The sequence below is a fragment of the Aedes aegypti genome, chromosome 2 (assembly GCF_002204515.2).
Source record: "Aedes aegypti strain LVP_AGWG chromosome 2, AaegL5.0 Primary Assembly, whole genome shotgun sequence".
Classification (NCBI taxonomy): Eukaryota; Metazoa; Arthropoda; class Insecta; order Diptera; family Culicidae; genus Aedes; species Aedes aegypti.
The window spans coordinates 314,012,515-314,034,126 of record NC_035108.1 but is presented as its reverse complement, the minus strand read 5'-3'; the positions used below and the strand labels follow the sequence as shown (position 1 = coordinate 314,034,126).

The 21,612-nt window shown below is 36.5% G+C and overlaps 1 protein-coding gene across 1 annotated transcript in view; it reads right to left on the bottom strand.

The window, feature by feature from the left end:
- The window catches only part of LOC5563749, a 636,451-nt gene that overhangs the window by 203,573 nt on the left and 411,266 nt on the right, over window positions 1-21,612 (bottom strand). The window contains exons 10-11 of the mRNA XM_021845713.1: window positions 12,427-12,693; window positions 11,606-11,896 (exon numbers count right to left, since the gene is read on the bottom strand). Of these exons, the coding sequence (XP_021701405.1) occupies window positions 11,606-11,896; window positions 12,427-12,693 (558 nt within the window). The remainder of the gene's footprint in view (window positions 1-11,605; window positions 11,897-12,426; window positions 12,694-21,612) is intronic.

The window sequence follows — 21,612 nt, the reverse complement described above, 5'->3', positions numbered from 1 at the left end:
GAAAATGTTTAGCACCCATAATTGTCGTAACTATATACATTTCAGGGGGGTGAACGAACTGACCATCTAATTTGCACCCTTCTTTATTTAATTGGCGGTTCTTTCGAGTTTTACCGTCTTCAGCATTTTTGCCAACATGCGTATAGCCGAGAATGACAGAATACTTCCTTCGTTTGACTGTTTATCGTTCTTTCTCGTCACCACTTTTCGGAGGAACCAGTCATTGCCGCAATAATTTTTGGCGTCAATTCTTGTATTGGTTTAATTATAAATTTTGCCTTCTTTTAAAAATGGGCTGTTCTCTATGTTTATACTGTTATAAATTTTATTATTTAGTAAAGCTAATTGTGAACCATTTTTATTATCAATTCTTGCCAGATGTGTTGTTAGAATTATAATTATTTCAGAATCTGCCAATATTCAATATATACTTTTTTGGGGCAAACGCGTGATCTCCTTACGAGATATGCTGAAAAATATATTATTTCAATCACAAATTTTCCCCTTTCTCGATAATAGACGGTGTTTTTGATGTACACTTCCAAAATTAGAATTTATATTTAATCATTGAAAAGTTTTGCCACAAATATTTTCTTTTAAAGATGTGTTGTTCATTTGAGTTATGCTGTGAAAAGATTTTTTTTGCGTTAGAGTCTGAAACATTTTTAACGAAAAATAATCTCGAGAGCAGATAAAGGCTATTTTTACATTAAGTCGCATTAATAGATCTTTTGATTAGAACTTTTGATATTTTGCAAAAAAAAATCATTCTTTTATCAAGTAATTTTCAGCGAGTGTTACGTCCAAACTGGGACAGAACTTGATATGCAGCGAAATATTCTATGAGCGTTCCCTTGATGAACAACTGCGAACTTTCCTTGCTAATTTACTGTTTTCAAATATGTGTATCGCAACAAGCTCAAGGGTACTCTATGTTCTGAGATGTAGAGACCCGTCACGAGTTTTATTTAGTAATGCTCTATGATGTCACAACAATTTTTGAAATTCTTAGCTCGGATAATCTCTGAACAAACACCACACTTGTTCAGAACCTACCAATTTTTTTTGCTGTGGGCTCGGTGGTGTTGATCTCGGTAAAAACTTAAAAAATGCCGATATTTATTTCAAGTCAATCATTATGCCAAACGGCCATTATGCCAAACGACCATTATGCCAAACGACTTTATGCCAAACGGCTTTATGCCAAACGACCTTATGCCAAACGACTTTATGCCAAACGGGGTACAATCGATATATTGATTGAAGAGCAAGTCTATAACAACCACATACCAAACTAAGCTATAATAACTTGACTTGTTTTTAGTTGCTAGCTATCATATGGAGTAGTATAATGACCTGATGCATCAAGGTCCACATTAAGCTATAATAGTAAAATTAGCTATTAATAAGCTATTTTTTTCACAATAGTAATTTACAATGTTTCGATAATCTTGTTTTCTTCCCCTAACGACTAACGTATAAAGTTATGGTAGGCCTCAGACAGTCTAAGGACTGTAGAGTATTTCGTGCTAGTGAGAGTATTCTAAGTATTTCTAATAAAATATAAGTTTTAAACAATGTTTTGTATGTGCATCTTCAGTGCTTTTTTGAATGAATAAATGGAGGAAGGAATGTTTTTCAAATTCAGAGGTGAATCATTGAAGTTCGATATAGCCGGGTAAATGCAACCGTCAATGTTGATAGGCTCACACTCAAAATCTCAATCAATACGCTCTCCCGTGAGAGCAAACTCATTAGAGATCTGCTTCGCGAATCTCACGCTTGAGATTTTGATGCAAAATCAACTCAATAAACTCAAACTGTAAAAAATGATTCAGTCGCAAAACCCGGCAAAAACTCGTGAAATCCGAATGTTGTTGTTTACATTAGAAAGAATTAACATAATTTTACCAGACTAACAAAAAGTTATTGCCGTGTGTGAGTAAACTGTGGAAATGCGAGACAATGAGTTAAAAAGGTGAGCCAACTCATCCATGATTTTTTGACTGCTGAGTTGCATGATTGACAACTCACGCATGAAAAATCTCAAGCGTGAGTTGTGAGAAATTGAGTTTTTCACAACACTGGCAACCGTATCTGATATAGTTAGTCCTTGGTGTTATCATTCTTATATTGTTCATGTTTCTAGTATTGAATCGGTGTAGCTCACTCAAAGATTGAAAATCTAAACTATGTTTAATATTATTTTTAGCTTTACACACAAACAAAACCGAGTCAAAATATTTAATATGATTAAAGTTCATTATTTTGTTGTTTTTGTATAGATCTGCAGTTATAATACTCAGGTCTAAATAGTCTTCCCAAAAGATAATTCTCATGAATTTGTTTAATGTTGTTGAAATTTTACTAATAACGTAATTGGGTGCGTTTTGCCATTTTACACTTAAGTAACAAATCTGTGAGTGGACATGAGCGTCAAACAGATATTTTTTTTCTTTAATGGATAAATTATAACTACTCTGTATACCGAGAATTTATTATCTTATAAGTCTGTTTAATATGTAAGTTCCATTTCATATTTTGCTGTATTATGAGTCCTAAGTAAGTTAGAAAAAAAAACTCTTTCTAGTTTCTCTTCACCTAACCACAAGTCAGGTAAAACGTTTAAGCGGTCAGTACTGGAAAATACAATATACTTCGTTTTAGATGCATTAATCGTCAATACATTATGAAAAAACCAGAGATATATTAAGTTTAAGTCATGCTGCATATCTTGGTATAGGGATTCTACACTACTTGAGTTGTAAACTAAGGCAGCATCATCTGCATAGAGTTGGAGTTTTCCCCTCAAAGGCAAATCAAAAATGTCATTAATAAAAACATTGAAAAGCAGTGGACCTAATATCGAGCCCTGTGGTACACCAGAATCAACAGTTAAATATGTACTAGTGTTGTAACCTATTCTTATACATTGGACTCTAGTTTTAAATACGATTCAAGCAGCGCAAAAGCCTTATTTCTTATACCATAGTTTTGAAGTTTTTGTAATAATATAGTGTGAGGAACACAGTCGAATGCTTTTGACACGTCTAGAAATATTGCAGAGCATAATTTGCGTTGGTCTAGGTTCAATTGAATTTCATTGACTAAATTTACAGTGGCGCTAGTAGTATTTAAATTTGGTCGAAATCCGTATTGGTGTGCACTGATTATGCTGTGATGATCAAAACAAATTAAAAAGTCTTTGATGAATGATTTTTTCAAACGGTTTGGACAAAGTTGGCAGGATAGGTATTGGTCTATAATTTCCGCTTTTGTATATTGGTACTTTTCTTGCTGATTTAAGTCAATTCGGAAAAACGCTTTCGTCGAGGGCTTGGTTTATTAAACAGGTTAATTAAAAAGCCATAATTTCCTCATTTTGTTTTAAAATTTTTGATGGAATACCATCCACTCCTTCTGCACTGTATTACTGAGGTTACGAATGCAATTACTTATCTCATTATTCGAAGCGGGCAGCATTACAATAGAATTTTGAATAGATCTATCTAAAGTGAAATTTCGAGGTGTATTGTTGAATGTTTGGGTCAAATTTGAAAACAGTTCATTAGGAATGTTTTTGAAATAATAGTTAAACGCATCACATATTTCTGATTTATCTGTCAATATCCTATCGTTTATGAGTATCTTTGAGATAGTTGTATTACTAGATGGTTTACGAAATACAATTTCATTTAAAATGCTCCACAACTTTCTTATGTTGCAACGATTCAGTGCTTTTGATTTTGATAGTAAAGCTTCTGCCTATGCTTAATAATTCGAGTCACATAGTTTTTCTGTTTTTTAAAGTTATTACGGATAGTGGAGTTTTGTGGCCATTGAACCATTCTTTGGTATAATTGATCCCTGTGTCGTATTTGTCTTAAAACTATTTCATCTATCCATGGTGCTTCGGGTCGATATTTTCTATGGGAATGGATTACATATGATTTTTTTGACATGCAATCTTCTATCAGTTGGTTTAAATTATCCAAACTATCTGCAGATACTACAAATTGCGCTAGATCGTGAGAAATGTCTCCATAGTTGTACTTCTTGATAATAGTAATCTTTACATTATTGGATAAACGATTGTTTGAGCCGAAACTAATTAAGAGAGCTTTATGATCCGTGAAGCTAATGTTGTCAATACACATACAGAACTTCTGCGAATATAAATTGGTGAATGAATGATCTATTATTGTTCCTGTAGGCACATTACCATGCGTTGCGATGTTGTGGTCAATTTTGTTTAAAAACGAAAACTCGTTTGACTCTACCATCGATACATAGTTGCTAGAATTTGTACTAAGAAGGCTGATATTGAAGTCACCTACGCATACCAACTTTCCTGCAGATTCCAGAAAAGAATCTAAGTAGTATATACTGTCGTTTAAACTAGCATGTGGAGGCCGATATATAACTTCAATGCTCAGTTTAGGCTCCCTTAGTGATACCGCAATACAGCTACCATCCAAAAATTCATCATTTTTCGTCACATCGAACTGTATAGACTGATGAATGAACATACAGGTACCTCCACCAGATCTATTAGATCTTGGACAGCAAACTACGTCATGATTGGGTATATTGCAGATGTAAGTTTCGTCCGGGTTCAGTCTTATTTCAGTTATGCATATTATATGAACGATTGAGCCAAAATTAGAAATGTAAACCAATAAATCTGCTAGTTTGTTCCGTATTGAGTTTATGTTCATATACAACAAGTTGATTTTAGTATTGGTAAAAGTTTCATTTACATGTGTTTTAGCTATGAAAGATGAGCGCAATTTCTTGAGCTCTATAATAGAATCAATGATATAGACATCCGCAGAGTCATCTTTCTTGCAGTAGTTGTTCCCGTTATTGCACCACACATACTTATACCCGTGGGACCCACGGAGAGATTTGGCTTCTCGAAAAATTGAACGGGTTTCTCTGGTCAAGTTCACATTTATGAAAACTTTAGTATGAGGACGCTTGTTGGTAGGCGAGCACAAATCTGGAGAACCGAACAGCCGTATGAGACGAAAACTTAATCGATTGGGCATCACCAGTAAGTGACCATTTGATTAAGAGAATTTCTTCAGGAGAATATCTTGAATATGCTTGCAGAAACGATGTATATAGCACAACATCTTGATCAATGAAGAACAGAAGTTGATTCCGAATCTGCGATCCGTGGGATAACCATTCGAGGCTATAGGAAATGTTCGTCTTCATGTCAAAATCCTGAATGAACTTTTAAGGTCATTTAGGCATAATATATTTCTATATGAATAATCCCAAGGAAATATAATAAGAGGGGAAAAGATATAAAGTATTAATCACAAATATGAATGCATTCAAATTTATGCTGGTCAGCACCGTTGAGCCATTTTTAAATCCTCACTTTAAAGCTGATAATAGGCTGTTGCAATAGAACTAGTCTTAGAACGAAATTTTTATGCATTTTTGTTATTTGAATTGTCCCAATGTCTAATTGAAAGGAGATTTATGGAGCTTTCTTATACATCACTAGAATTAAGAAAGTTATTTATATGTTCAAATTGAGTTGGCTCACATAGTCTACAATAATGTATTCTTTGCCATCTGTGAAATAGATGCTAGCGTGAAAAATATCGATTATACGCTGAAAATATTTATAAGGTCACGATGGAAGAATGGTTATCCCTCTAGTCAACAATTGTGTGTTTAGATAGAATAAAGTTCCACGTATTAGAGCGAGGTTGGGCAAAAGTTCGACCTTAGTGGAATGATCACTATTTCCAGAGAAACTATAACAATTTAACAAACAAATGAATTAGTACCACACCAAACAAGGTTTTTTTGTAAAACTTAGTAAAAAATGGAACATTAGTGACTTCTTTTTGCACAACCCGAAAAAAATCGTTAAATTTAAAAACATTATGTGGGGCCTTCCTTAGCCGAGTGGTTAGAGTCCACGGCTACAAAGCAAAGCCATGTTGATGGTGTCTGGGTTCAATTCCCAGTCGGTCCAGGATATTTTCGTAATGGAAATTCTCTTGACTTCCCTGGGCATAGAGCATCATCGTATCTGCCACACGATATACGAATGCGAAAATGGCAAAGAAAGCTCTCAGTTTAATAACTGTGGAAGTGCTCTCAGATAGAACACAACACTGAGTAGCAGGTACTGACCCAGTGGAGACGCTAATGCCAAGAAGAAGAAGAAAAAGAAAAATATCATGTGGATTTCAACCAATTTAAAGCTTTTTTCTGTGAGTTGACATGTGGCTCGAAATTTTGCTGATTTGAATTTTGACGATGTGGGCCGAAAATGGTTTCCACGCACTCATACAACAACTTATCCACTTCAGAGCATTCTTACTATAGGTCTAGAAACTGCCTTACATAAAAAATCGAATTAGATTTTATTTTTATATTGATCCATGCAATAAAATTCAAGTGAAAATTACAATTTTCACGTCTAAAATCAGCAAAAAGTCATATTGTTTTCCAAATCTCAGCCGATTGCTGTAATATTTGGAGTAAATCTTTCTTACTTAAATAGTATTTGAACCAACATAACATTGATATCATTAGTTTTGAATGGAGCTAGGAATTTGAAAAACAAATTCTTGCCCCCTCTAACTTTTGCCCCACCTTATTTGTTAAATAATATGCAAAATGTTGTTTTAAAATCTGTCTAACTCAGAAAAATCCTCTAACAAAATTTTGCAGTGTACAATAAACATAAACTCTATTAAAGATGTACATATACATTACTTGCCTAAATTATGCATTGTGCCGTATGGAATATGGATACTCTTGAACCCCACGCTTTCCTAGACGGCCAAAAGCAAATATTTATACACTCCAACTTCCACTCCGAAGTACTCCAACTTCAGTATCCCAGTGAATGACACCGTTTGTATTGTCTTTCGCATCCACTAACACAGTTTCGTCGTCGTACCTGTGTTGCAATTCCGATGCCAAGAGGTTATATTTCCATATTCATACCATCCCAGTGCGTTATCTGAATCCTTTTTCACGGTGCTATCCAGACTGTTATTATCAGGAAAACCGAAAATGTGCTCACCGGTCGTTGATTATGACTGAGCTGAATGCCTTTAAAGAAATCAAAGATATTTGAACAGTTTTTCATTTACCGTGATTATCAGAAGAAATAAACCATCATAGTTGGATTGTCTTGTAGTTTATAACCTCTTGGCGGGGTTAAGAATCATAACATCAACAAAATTTAAAGTTACGCCCTTTTTTTGAGGCGTAGCCATTAGAAGCACTAGTTTTGTGGCCTATGATTTTCATAATATAAATGTCGTAATGTCTAATCGCGATTGAGCCTGTGAAAAATGAGTTGATCGTAGAAAAACTTCTACGGCATGTAAAAGCGGTTCGTCGTTTGTTTTATTCCAAATTCTACCAAGACATGCAGCTCAAGCTCATGAGACGACTTGTGTGTGAGCTCCGATTTTATGGACATTTTCTGTTCTGATAACAACGGTCTGGGGAGCACTGTGTTTTGCCATGAACTTGGTGGGTTGGCTTGGTATACAAATAACACGTAACACTGAAATTGGCTTCTTTCGATCCCCGTTCCAACTCTTCTAATCCTTATTGTACGTACCTCTAGAGTTGATCCACTTCCCCTCACCATTACGTCATTTTTGTACGATACCGTTCTTGAACAGCGGATACTCCCTCGAGAGGTTGCGAATATTTGCCAAAAGGCAACAAACAGAAAAGGAACGTTGCAAATAACACTCGAAAATAACAAAAGATACTCTTTTGCATAGCAAATCCTTCCAAATCGATAACGATAAAATAAGCCCACCACGTTCCTCTTTTCAGCACCGCTACCATTCGGTAAACCATCCAAGAAAGAAAAGTGGGCCGGAGTCTGCCAAAACGGAAGGACATTTGTCGTCGATGAATGTAAATGGTGCTGTTTAAAGCAAACGTCAAGGTGTACGAATTCAAATCGGCGAGCCCGGATCTCTCCTACTGGTGATGAATATTTACATCGCTGCTGTCTTGTGGATAGAATTTAAAAATTGTTCGGGGAATGTTTGATTGGGTCGCACGGTGTTTAACAAATTCATGAATAATGCACGATACTGGTTATAAAGGTATGCGGTATGAATTATGCAGTGTCATAATAGTTGGGTAATGACAATCACGTAACGCCTTTTAACTACGCAACTGCTTTGTATAGCGTATTGGATCAATAACAATATTTTTCAGAAATAACAATGTTCAATGCGTCCCAAATACTGTACCCAACTCGTTACAGAACTCGATTTTTACTGCATCATTGTCAAAATCCAGCGAGGCTGGTCGTACGACTCGTACTGTAAAAATCATTTTTCTGCATCTCGTACGTCAACAACTCTTTTGTAATTTTTTTATCGTAATAGCATGTTTACAATCACGTCAATCCATCATGAAACGGCCTACTCTCCTATACTGAAGAGTCGTATGTAAGAGTCATAATGCTACTGATATGCTCTTTCATTACACATCTCTTTCTATCAGTAAAAAGTGGGAACTAGTTCGTAAATCGAGATCTTAAGGTTCTTAATGCTTTGATCTGTGCCTTGTACTTATAACACAATACTTGTGTCATAGGTATTAATCGAATTTGGAATTGCAAAATGAAATCAACTTCATCAGATGAGATATGAACACATGACTCCTTATCCGTTAGACAGACGCATAAACCTACAAGCTGAGGATACCCTTAGGAGACCTGGCCATTCGAAGGCGAGCAGAATTCGATTACTCTATGTACCCGAAGGGATTAAAATATTCCTCAAAATGAACCAGGGGTTTGCGAAAAGTATTAAAAGGTTAAAAAATACACAAAAGGTTCTGAAGGCGTTTACAATAAGGTTTTCATAGGTTCAAAACAGTCTCAATAAGATTTTAAAATCTTCCAAAGGGTTTCGAAAAGGTTATCAGGTGCTTCCCAAAGATAATCTGGAATTGTCTCCAATACAATGGACTAACAGAAGAATCTCAAACAGTATCCTAGCGGTTTCTAGATGTTCTCATGGGTTCTTAAAGATTCTTCGTGAGTTTATAACAAAATTCGAGAAAAATGCACAGATTCTCTATGTGGTTTTGAAATACAAGAAGTGGTTTAAAATGAATTCAGAGTTTCTTAGAAGTTGCCAAATAATTCTCACGAGTGAGTAGTGTTTGATCCTTCGACCCGTAGTAGTGAAAAAGTGCCGCGAGTGTCAGTAGCGTTTGATCCTTCGACCTTGATGCTTGCTCCTGCGGGGGCGAGCGATGAGGGCAGGAAACACAGTAACACAGAAACAAAGTAGCGGTCAGCATAATAACTGACAGCATCCAAAAAAGCTCGATAGCTGACAGCATATTCACTAACAGCAAAATTAAAAACAGACACGGATAAAAACAAACGCTTCATGATGGGTTCACAATGATCATACACTCTTAAAATCAGGTTGTGGTTCTGACTACGCTTCCAGGTTACCCTTGAACTTCTTTGAGTAAAGTTCTTCAGGTCTACAATCATAACCGGTGATTTCTTGAAAATTAACAAGTAAGGAGCATACTTAAAACGGTAATAAAATATGTCTTACTTATATTTAAGTCCTGTGACTTGTTCCAAGAACTGTATTGAGAACAGGACTTCGAATCAACAGGCGTAACAAGCGAACTCTCTAAGCTTAATAAATATGATTTATGCTCACAAAATCTAACAAGTTTCGAGTAAACTATTGCTTACAACAGTTAAAAAATTGCTTTGAATACATACCTTCTAATCAACAAGCTGCTGGAATTTTACGATCTCACAAGATTTGAGTCAAACTAAGTGTAAGGTTATTCAGAAGCTTATCTGAATATTGGCCTTCTGATCTACAAGATTAATAGGCGTTCTTTCTGTAGGCATAACCAAAGATCAATCAAAATATTTGAATCAACTTCATACTCATGCTATATCCTGGGTATAAATGTTGTTCCTAAACCTTAGAGAGATTACCTGATACGCTTTCATATCAGAAATGTTCTCTAAGTAGTTATGGGATATCCTTCAATAGCTGTTGAACTCCATATGAATGAGCGTGGAAAGAGTGTAAGCTGAAAGAGTGAAAGATGTCGATAGATACAGGTTGCACAACCAAGAGACATATCTAAAAATTAGTCTACCTACGAACGAGGCCTGGGATTGAACCCAAGGCCTTCTGCTTACCAAGCTGAAGCGGTAACCATTATAATACCAAGCCCCCAAAACAAATTTGGCAAAATGGTAAAATTCTAAAAAAATGCTAGTTTTTCTTTCCCAACAAGATAGCTTCACGAAGTCATAGCTTTTCAGGTATTTTCGATATACCGTCGATGGGGGTGACAATGAGTCTAGGGGGTGAGATTGGGTCAAAATGGAAAATTATGATTTATGAGATGGTTCAGCTAAAAACGCTGATTTTACTAAAATTAATAATTCATAAGTTAGGGAACACATTATTGCACATTATATATCACAATATACATTTTTGGAAATAGTAGTTTTTGTTTAATATATTAATAAACTTGTATGTTGAAACTAGATAAAATTTGTAACATTAAATTTCTCCTGTGCAAAGTATCACGCATGTACTTTAACCTCTGTTGTTATATTAGTAAAAGGTTGAAAGTATTATCAATACACTTCACTCGTACTTTGCGGTTCCTATTTGATTTTTCCACAAAAATGTTATTTTTTTCGATACGGTGTCTAAAACATTAAAAGTGTGGGTGAGATTGGGTCAAGGAAGAACGACCGTGAATGAAATCACAAGTAAATTTTTTGTCGTTTTACGGTGCCGTGTGTACTCTTTCTTCATTAAGATGTGTTTATATTTTTTAAATACAACATCGCTCAAACATCAAACAAGTCTACTTGAGTATTCCGTGCATTGAATAACAAAGCAACGCATTTTGACAATTTCCCATACCAGCAACTGTTTTCCGTGCGCAGCAATATCGTAAACTTTTATCAAATGGATTTTTTTGTTGAAATTTAATTATTTATTACTATTTTCATATTATAGAATCATTTCACGGAATTACAAATGAGTTGAATCGCTGTAATACCGGGATTATGACGTCAATATCTACTGAAATGCATTGATCGTAAATGTCGAACCGAAATTTAACTATTTGGGAAGGTTTAAAACAATCACTGATTCAGTATACTAATTTATACTGTATATTATATAGTTATACTATAGCAGCTCATCTTTTGTCAATAATTCCGTAATATTTCATTTATTATCGAGAAATAGGGTGCAGAATCTGTTGGGCACTTCCATGATTCATTTTGGCATGGGGGTTTTTTCTCGGCCGAATTGTCTGAAACTTTGCGGTAAGAAGCACTTCAATACGACGCATATTGTGACCAAATAAAAAAATAACTGCCCAAGTGAATCAAAAGTGTCAAGAAAAGGATCCGGCTCCCTATCTGCGATATATTTTCATTTCAACGAGATTGAAAAAAAAATCGCTTCAATTAATTCTGATTAATTCAATAAATTTTGTTTCTAAAGGTGTTTGACGAAATCATCGAGTATATTGCATACCCTTAACTGGTTCTCAACTAACAGAAACTTACCTCTCTCTCGATTTCGTTGACAGCGTCCGGAACGCACTGGGAAAAGTCCGGTGTAAGCCATTCCGGACGCCCAAAGTCTCGCTGCTCGCAGATCCTCTTAGCTTGACCTTCTCCTCGTCCTGGGCAGTCGGCCAAAACTGCTGGCCCTGATGCGCTCGCCGGCCAGTTTACGCCATAGTCCGAAATCTTCGGACACAACGTAACAGTTCCCGGTTCGACCACTGTCACGTGGACGCTCTTCGATATCGGTGCAACGGAGTTCGATACGATACAGGTGTAGACAACAGATTTCTGTAAACGAGCAAAAAATCGGGAATGAAATTGGACCCATTAGAGGAATTCCATGCAGAATGAAACTGAATTGTTAAAAATCGTACCCGATCATCTTCGATTTGGATAGTATTTTTACACATGTTTTTAGTAGGGGAAGAATAAGTGTTTTCTATAGATAAATCGATCATTTTAGCTCAAGAATAACTTCTGAAAATGGCCTATGAGTTTTCACATGCAATTTTTTTTGGGAGAATGTAGTTTTGTAACCTTTGGTTAAAAAAATGGTTTAAAAGGGGAATGATTTTAAAACAGTTTCGAAAAATGGTTTTGGTTCTTACCAATTGATTTTCTTCAAACCGTTTGATAGTAACTTAGGTTGATTCCAATAAGTTTTTATGGAAAGCACTTATTTCATCATACTGAAAATATGTCTTAATTTTACTGCAAACCGAAGATAGTCGAGTTCTGCAACCGACCGATTTGAAATGGAATTCGTCATTAGTAGCACGCTTCCTGGGAAATTCCATTTGCCATTTGTCTTCATTTACCTGGAGATTTTTCACTTTCAGAATGCTGCCGTCCGGATAGAGGTCTTCCCACATTTCGGCGGTCGGGTCAGATTGGAAGAGAGCACCGTTTTTTGTCCAACTGTACCCGAGGGTGCCGTACTGTTGATCCGAGTCCTGGGACAGACACCGAATGAGCAGTGATTCGCCTCGGAAAACGGTTACACTGGGAGGATCCACCCGAAGTTGGGGTGCGCCAAGGATCTGCACTTTGGTCGAACGGCACTGCTGCATTCCCATGTCGTTTACCTGGGTGGATGTGACCGAGTTCCATTTTCGGAATCGCACCGTGGAGCAGCCGAGCGGAATGATAGACGACGGCAGAAAAGGTACACAAAGGTAATGAATATAAATGAAAAGAAAATAGATTTTCGCTATACGCTAACGCTGCAGTTACAAGATGGCTTCGCAATTATCCGCTTTGATGGCGATTGGTAGCTTAAAGGTTCCAGTTATGGGATGTGGGTGTGAGTGCAAGAATAAAAGGAGTTTTTTTTTCAAAATTGGTCATTTGATTCATAGCAGATAACTATTTATCCTCTATCGATCTTATAACGGTTTCGTGTCATTTGGCCGAATTCCATTTGATCTAATTTAATTTGCCTAAACGCCATCTGGCCGAAAGGATCATTTGGTCGAATGCCGTTTGGCTAAAAATGAAAACTATAATGAACTAGAGTTAGTATGACTTTGAAATTAATTTCAAAACAACTTTGGTTCCTTTACATTTTAGTTTACGAAATTTATAATCCTCTATCGAATTGGAGTGTTTTATTTTTGTTAGGAATAAGATGACACTTTCAGATTCCCCTTGGGATTCGATTTCATGACCTCGGTATGATAGGCATGTGTTGAATCACTACACTTCATACTTCCTCCATTGATTAAATTATTACACTGTGGAACAAGATTTTGTCTCAAGCTTAAAAGTACCGCTATAAACTAAATTTGGAATTGCCTAATCTATTACCGTTTTTAGAAAATGTCGTAGCACGTCTGGTTTTTAAGATATTGAATATAAAAAATGCACTATTTATCGATTTCAATAAACTTGCATGCAAGTTTACCAGCTTGTAAGATGATATTTTTTATAACTTGTACCTATGTCCTAGGTCCTCCAAAGATTTCATCGAATATAAATCTTAGAACCTACGAACGTAATCAATGGTCTATCGATAGTTTTTTCAAAGTCATCGGAATATTTGATTAGCTTGTACGGATGTTTTTAGTCCTCCAAGGACTCCATTGAATAAATAGTTTTCAAATACTTCAAAGGCCCCTAACCATGTGAGTAAACGGTGTATTATATTAATTTGTACGGATCGAATATAGGCCTAAGGATCTACAAGCGTAACCAATTATCAATAGATGTTTTTCATATGGCACAGGCCCCTATATATCTATATTATTAAACGAAGTATTGCATTGAGTTGTGTCGATGTTCTTGGATTTCCAAGGACTCCACGGAATATATGCCTGAGTATTTACAAACGTAAGCAGTTGTATATTGGTATTATTTAGTTATGGCAAAAAAACCTTACTTCTTTATATAAGTAAATGGATCAATGTACCGATATGTACTGATGCTCTTGGTTCTTCAATAATTCCATGTAAAACAGGCCTTAGGATCTACAAGTGTGACGAGTACTCTAGTTGTAATTTTAAGTTATAGCATATAATCTGAATCCTACATGTAAGTTAACGAAATTTTGTACTGATTCATTAGCAGTTCTAGGTACTTCAAGGATATCACGGAATATAGATCCTAGGATCTACAAGCGTAAGCAGTTGCATTTAGTTATGAGATAACTCAATTCTTCTTATAAGTGAACGGAGTTTTGTATTGATGTTCTTGATTCTTCAAGGATTTGTATTTGTATTTGTATATACAGTCAAACCTCCATGAACCGATATTGAAGGGACCATCGACTCATGGAAATATCGAGTCATGGAACAGCTATTCTTTGGAAAGCTGATTGAGGGGACCATCATAGTAACCATGATTTTATGTTTTTAGTATGGTTCCATGAGTCGATATCGAGTAATGGAACATCGACTCATGGAGGGATGACTGTATGTTGATTAATCTGACTATGTGTCTAAATGAACAATTAAAGTTAAAAAAAATCGACTATTTGAAACGCATAGTGAAGACAAAGACAACGAATAACTTAATTCTAACACTTTAAAAATACGTCAAACAAATATCAATTATCATCCCGTTCTTCTTCGCGTAACACTCGTTCAATCCGTTGTCGAAATGTAGAAGTTTTCAAGCCGAAATCGAAGAGGTGATAGTGCTCGTTGAAGCGTGTTGCCATATGTCGAATAGGGTCATGTAATTCGTAATTAACTGTCCGAGCAGGGAGATGTAGGAAACTTCTTGTACGGAGTGGCCGTTCTGGTGCATAAACTGACAGATTGGCAATAATTTCAGGTGAATCAATTTCGCCTACCAAAACTTTAGCTACAAACACTGATTGAGCTGTAGACCTTCTGCTCTCAAGAGTGTCAATACTCAACAGTTGACACCGATGTTCATATGGTGGCAAACTTGTGGGGTCTCTCCACGGCAGATGCCGAAGGGCGTAGCGCACAAATTTTCTTTGTACGGTCTCTAGTCGCATTATCCAAACCCTTTGGTATGGGCACCAGATGACGGATCCGAACTCTATGATGGAACGCACAAGGGCTTTGAAACAGGTAGGGTCACGGAATTCATCCACAATTTTGAACATAAATCCGAGCTGTGTATTAGCTTTGGCGATAGTGTCCAGATAATGGGGCTTAAAAGTTAGAGCTGAATCTAGCGTGATACCTAGGTCTCGAATAGTATCTACACGATGTAGTGGCAGATCATCAATGGTATAGTTGAAGATAATTGGCTTTTGCTTGCGGTGAAAACTGATAACGTTGCATTTTTGAACACTTATGGTGACGAAGTTCCTATCGCACCATTCGCAAAAAACGTTGATTAGATGTTGTAGCATCAGATAATCGTTCTCGCAACGAACAACTACAACAGTTTTGATGTCGTCAGCAAAAAGAATTCTTTGAATTTCTTTTGATGTCGTCAGCAAACAGAATTCTTTGTATTACAAGCCTTAACTTCTACAAGCATAACCAGTGTTCTAGGAATAGTGTTCAGTGAACGAAGTGAACTTTGGTTTGAATCTTGCAACTTGTGTTGAACCGCAAACGCGCTTCGTCTCTGTACCAGTGTTTCAAACCGAACCTGGTACATGTGTACTTCGGTTCAAACTATGGTTCAAATAATGGCACAAAGCAGTTGAACGGGGAACGGTTGAAATCCACGCGGATAAATTTCTACGATCATATATGGAACTTCTTTGTTAAAATCGCGAAACCCTTGAGGCTTGAATAATAATTTTATTTAAGCAGATCAACTAAGATCAATACTTCAAATAACATTTAGCGGTAACTTTATGAAAAAACCAAGGATTTTACTATATCATACTATAAGACACGATAAGTAGAAATTGCTAAACGTGAATATTAGGGGCGATCCATTAATTACGTAAGACAATTTTCGGGGGTTTTCAACCCCCCCTCCCCCCATGGTAAGATTTTTTGTATGGAAATTAAAAATAAATTGTATGGCGCGTAAGAAATCATAAAACCCCCCCTCTCCCTATAAACCCTTACATAATTAATGGACAGCCCCTTACCTGTTTTCTGTCTGTTCGTTTGTGTCATCGTTCTGAGCCTTGGATGCAATCGAAGATTTGCACCAAAGATTGAAGGCTCCCCCAGATCAACGCGACTTTTTACGGCGACAGCGAAAAGCAATCGTAGTGATTTCGCTGATGTTTCGCTGCATGCACTGTATGATGAGCGCGTCTTAGCCACAGCGACGCGATTTTTCTGCGATTCGCGTCGCGTTAGTCAAGATGGTTCCATAGAAGAGTGCTTGCAGCGACACAACAACGAAATCGCGACGATTATTTGTCGCTGTCGCCGTAAAAAGTCGCGTAGATTTGGGGGAGCCTTGAACCGCGGCTTTGAACTTTTGATTGAGACATAGTTTGATTAGAATTGCCCGATGTACCTAATATAAATTTATTCGAATTTTTTATCTAGCTTGCAGATTCCATACAAAATTCGTTGTTTCTTTCATATAGACATAAACTTTTTAGTAACGAAATTATAACAAACTTTGTTGTTTTGTATTATTCAGTACCGTAAAACGGGGTAACTTTGATAGTTTTTTCGAAGAAAACTTGAATATTTATGCATGCTGTTTCAAAGAATTATAATTTATATTTTTAAAACAAGTACTGGCATCCTAGCTATCGATTGCAGTTGATAGATTGCCAAAAGATTTATTCTGAATGGATATATCATTTTTCATATAATCGAAAGTCGGTTTTCTGTTTTGGGGTAACTTTGATAATGGAGTATGAATCGAACAAAATTGAATGAATTAGGGTAGAAGTACCAATTATGGCTATAGCACCAATTATGGCAATAGTGGGAACAAAAAGAGATTTTTCTTATTGTTTCACTAGAATATAACGGCTTATATTCATAGGAATGATAAACCTATTTGTTTTTGATGGTAACTAAACCTTGATAAGAACATTCGTGCAATAAGCTTCGAAAAATGAACATTTGAAAATTTTGCCTCACACATATGTCACCTTCTTAGCAGTTTGCTAAAGGACACCACTTACGAAATGTATGTTTTCATCCGGAAAAACTGCTTCAACCGAATAATGTATGTTGCCTAGTAAGAAAAAATGAATAAATTTAGCTGGTGAGCTATCATATCTACTGTTTTAAGCTGGAAATCGTGTTATTTCCACTATGTCGATAACTGGTACAAGGAGTGTATGAGAGCCCAATTATGGCGATACTCTGGAGGCAGTTTGTTTACATTTTTTGATCAGTGAAATAAAAGAAGTAAAGCTGTTTTATTGGTGACTTCCACGACGGGAAGGTTCAGTAAGGCATTATCTTCATGTTTTGTACTCAATTGCTAAGATTTTTCAATCACACGTTCGAAAATGTTTGCAAGCGGTAGATGCTAATTTCATGGTAGAGGGGGGTTTTCAGTGACACTCGATTTTTGAATTTTCCCTCTTTTTTCCTTTAAATTAGGCGCTGAAAAGGTACTGTGAGTTTATTAATGCTGTTTTGCATCATAATTTGCGTTTTCACTACATTTCGACTCCTTTTCGAAAATTAATTTGCTCTCATGAACGAACATTTGTAGGGCATTGCATATTTCTAGGCGTTTAACGTTATATGGAAATTTCTGACTTAGATTACAAAATGGTCCCAGTTTGTGAAAATGCTTTTCGCTAAGAGATTTGAGACCGTATTCAAGTTCTATGATAACTAGGCTGTCAAAGATAAGTGGTCAACTATTCAAAACTACATCAAATAGTGATCGTAGAACAGATTGTTTGTAAGCGTTTCGAAAATGCTAAAATTGTGTCAATTTAAAATTGAACACATAAATCAGCATACAAGCTGATTTACTTGCATGCAAGTCGGTTTAAAAGAATAAATAATGCATTGCACAGCGTAACAGAAATGTCATTTTTGCGTGTCTCAAGGATCAATTTATGTGTCAAATGATTTTGGGTCACTGAATCTGATGCCGTTCTCAGAAATGTTCCAGAACGTCACAATTTTTAGCTACAGGTCACCAAAATTGTATAAAACACTGGTTTTATTGATGTTTACATGAGATCTGAAGTGTGATTTATCAAACTTTTTAATAATCCAATCCATCAAGCATGCAAAATAGGACTGAAACTTTCAATTTAGATATAACTTAGTTGAAATTACACGACAAAATTTAAATTGAATCGATTTTTTCAACATGCTTGCAGTCTCCATACAAAATTCGTCGTTCCTCTTCTATGGCAAAACACAAGACTTTTCTGAACCACAAAAAAATAACTTTTTACCAGTGCTGGAAAAGTTCGCATCACGAAGCAGCTCACGAGTGTATACCAACGCATAACAAACATCACAGACTCGGGAACTGCCTAAGTGTGAGTAAGTCCGCACCCGTCTACTCGGGAGAACATGTCAAAAGAAGAAGCTCGGGAGCGTTTACTCGCGAGTAACCGAGCAAGATGTGATTTATTATGGTTTTGACAGACAAATTAATTGTACAACCATCATATCGACAGTTAACTACTAGTTTGTAGTCAAATGCCCTTGAAAACCATATATATCGGAGGGGAAGAAGCTTTTTTCCCAAAAGCAAAATATGACTCTGAACAGCTCCGAACACGTTCGCGAATCACTTTTAGCTTCGGTTACTCGGAAGCCGACAGATGCGAGTAAACCAGCACTCTGACGCCCGGGAGCGTTTGATTTTGTTTTTGTTCCAGTTCAGAAGAAGTGTTCGCCACTTTCCATCACTGCTTTTTACCATCGAAAGTGTTATGAACTTTGTTGATAAGTATTATTTTACCCATGAAGTTTGAATTGTGTGACAAATTAAGCAAATTGCCATGCAAGCTGGCAGACTTGCATGCAAGTTGTCTGAAATAGAAAAAAATGCATTTTCAACAGTGAATATCTTAAAAACTAGACGTGCTATGATATTTTTGAAAACGGTAATAGATTCAGCAATATTTATTGAGTAAATAGCGGAATTTTGGTACTCTAGACAAAAACGTGTTCCCCAGTGTATCAACAGCCAATTTTTCTAAAACCAAACGTGCTATGACATTTCTGATCACGGCAATATGGTCAAATCCATCGGTGTCCTAATTCACTCGGTCCAAGAATTGTGACACTTGAGCGGGGCACGCTCCCGTATGCTCCCCACGTGATCTGGACCCGCTCTAGTGTCAAAATTCTTCGACCGTGTTAGTTTAGTACACCAGTGGTTAAGTCATATTTTGGTGCTTGAGGCTATTGTATTAGTGCTGAATATTGCCCCACCTTGCTCAACCGAAAAGTAATGAACAATTATCAGCTGCAAGAATCTCAATAATAAACAAAATCTGCAACACCGATGTCTTCCTTTGTATGGTCATCGACGACAACAACAGTGAAATCGATTTATTTTTCAATCTTTATTGAACAAAAAAAAATAGAAATCAATGGACAAGTACCGTTCTCATCCCATCTTCTTTAACCCGATCGCAAACAGATTCCGAAGTGTCTAAGTGCAACCCTTTAGTAGAGCGTCGAGCCTTAAGGGTGCGCTGAAAGCGGATTCCACGATAGGGAAAAGGCAAACATCCATTCAGTTTATTTGCCGTGTATTCTTCGATTCTTAATTCCTTGTCAGCAGGAGATAAATGGTCATGTAATAGTTGGCTCTATCAGCCGGTTTCGATCTTTCTTCCCGGTGTCCGGATGGGGGTTTACTGCGTGTGGAGATCTTTTGGAAAAGCGTCTACATCGGTTGGTTGGTTTTAAATTGGAGAGCCCATTCAAAGAAATCCCCGGCGAACCGGATTGGTTTGGCATAGTGGTTCGAATTATGATTAATCTCATAATAGAATATAATATAATATAATGTAAGTGAAATTTGCTTGCTCCAAATTTCATGCTTTGCCTGAATTTTGCAAAAAATAATACACGGGATTATTAAAGCTTACTATGTTATGAGCTCATTTCCTATCAAAATTTAGTGTATATTATCATGCAAATAATACTTTACTTTATAATTTATGTAAAATATAGCATATCTCTATAGATAGGACCACTGTGCCCAAGCATTTCACCAACATGGGACTAGTGTTCCCCGGCAAGAAGTCACTTGTAAATTAGAAGCTTTATCCACTTCGGAGCATCATCTGGTTTGCACCGGAGGGCGCACAAAAATGTTCGTGTTGTACATGACCGACAGGGAGCAAGTGGAATGTGCAGCCCTATGATCATCAACACGACTGATAAACTAACAGTATGTGCAGGTAGCGGAATTTGGGGCAAGTATGCCACCTTGTGAATTTGCTCGCTAGCTCTGTCCAAAGCTTAGCAGACCTATCAATTTGATGTGTATCATAATGTTACTTTCACGTCTTCTCATGCCACTTGAAATGAAAATGAATTCTTAAAGTATTAGTTTTAAACTTCTCAAAAATTCCTCTCTCGTGTCTAGTACACGACACTGAACACGGCCTTACGTCTTCTTGGCATTAACGTCCCCACTAGGACAGAGCCGGTTACTCAGCGTAGTGTTCTTATGAGCACTTCCACAGTTATTAACTGAGAGCTTTCTTTGCCAAAGTTGCCATTTTCGCATTCGTATATCATGTGGCAGGTACGATGATACACTATGCCCAGGGAAGTCAAGCAAATTTCCATTACGAAAGATCTTGGACCGAACGGGAATCGACCCTAGACATCTTCAGCATAACTTTGCTGTGCAGCCGCGGACTCTAATTTTAATGTGCATAAATCATAAAGATATGAAATACAACATTATAAATAAAGAGTCTTGTACCGTTTAGAATGTACCGGATGTAGCAACTCGGAGTTTATGTCCTAAAGAACCAGTTTGTTAGATACAAAACCGTTTCAATTCTCGAAAAGTAGAGATGAAACATATAAGTTCACTAAATTGCGTCTCCATTGGCTGGGCACAGATGTTACGATACAAATTGACCACTTTAGAGTGAATTTGAAACGTCCCGGAAATCTGAAAATGAAGAATCAAATGCAGGGCACATAGATATCCAATTCAATCGTTTCTCAAAAGGTTCACACTGATGCAAAATAATTGAAATCCGTTATGCATTCGCTGAGCGGTAACAGTTTTAGATTTTTTTTTCTTTCACCTAGGCCTAAAAGCGGGTTAAAAAACATTAAATTTGCCTAAGGTTTGCTTAAAATAAATAAAAAAAAAGAACTTCTTCAAGAGTTCATTTTGTGATTTTCATTATCTTCTCAATCCTAACGTTTTGAGTATCTTCAAAAATTAAACATAGAATTTTTCTAAGGATAACCATAGAAGTTACCATCATAAATACTCCAGGAATGTATCTAATGGTTTAAACCATCGATTTTTCAAAACTTCCACCAAAATTCCCGTTTAAGATTCCTTCAGGGATTATTATAGAAATTCTTAATATCCCAAAGATGACTTAAAACTTTTTCCCAAGTCATTTTCTCAGGAATATCTCCAAAAAAAGGACCAAGGGTTTTTTTCAGAAATTATTGATGATTTTT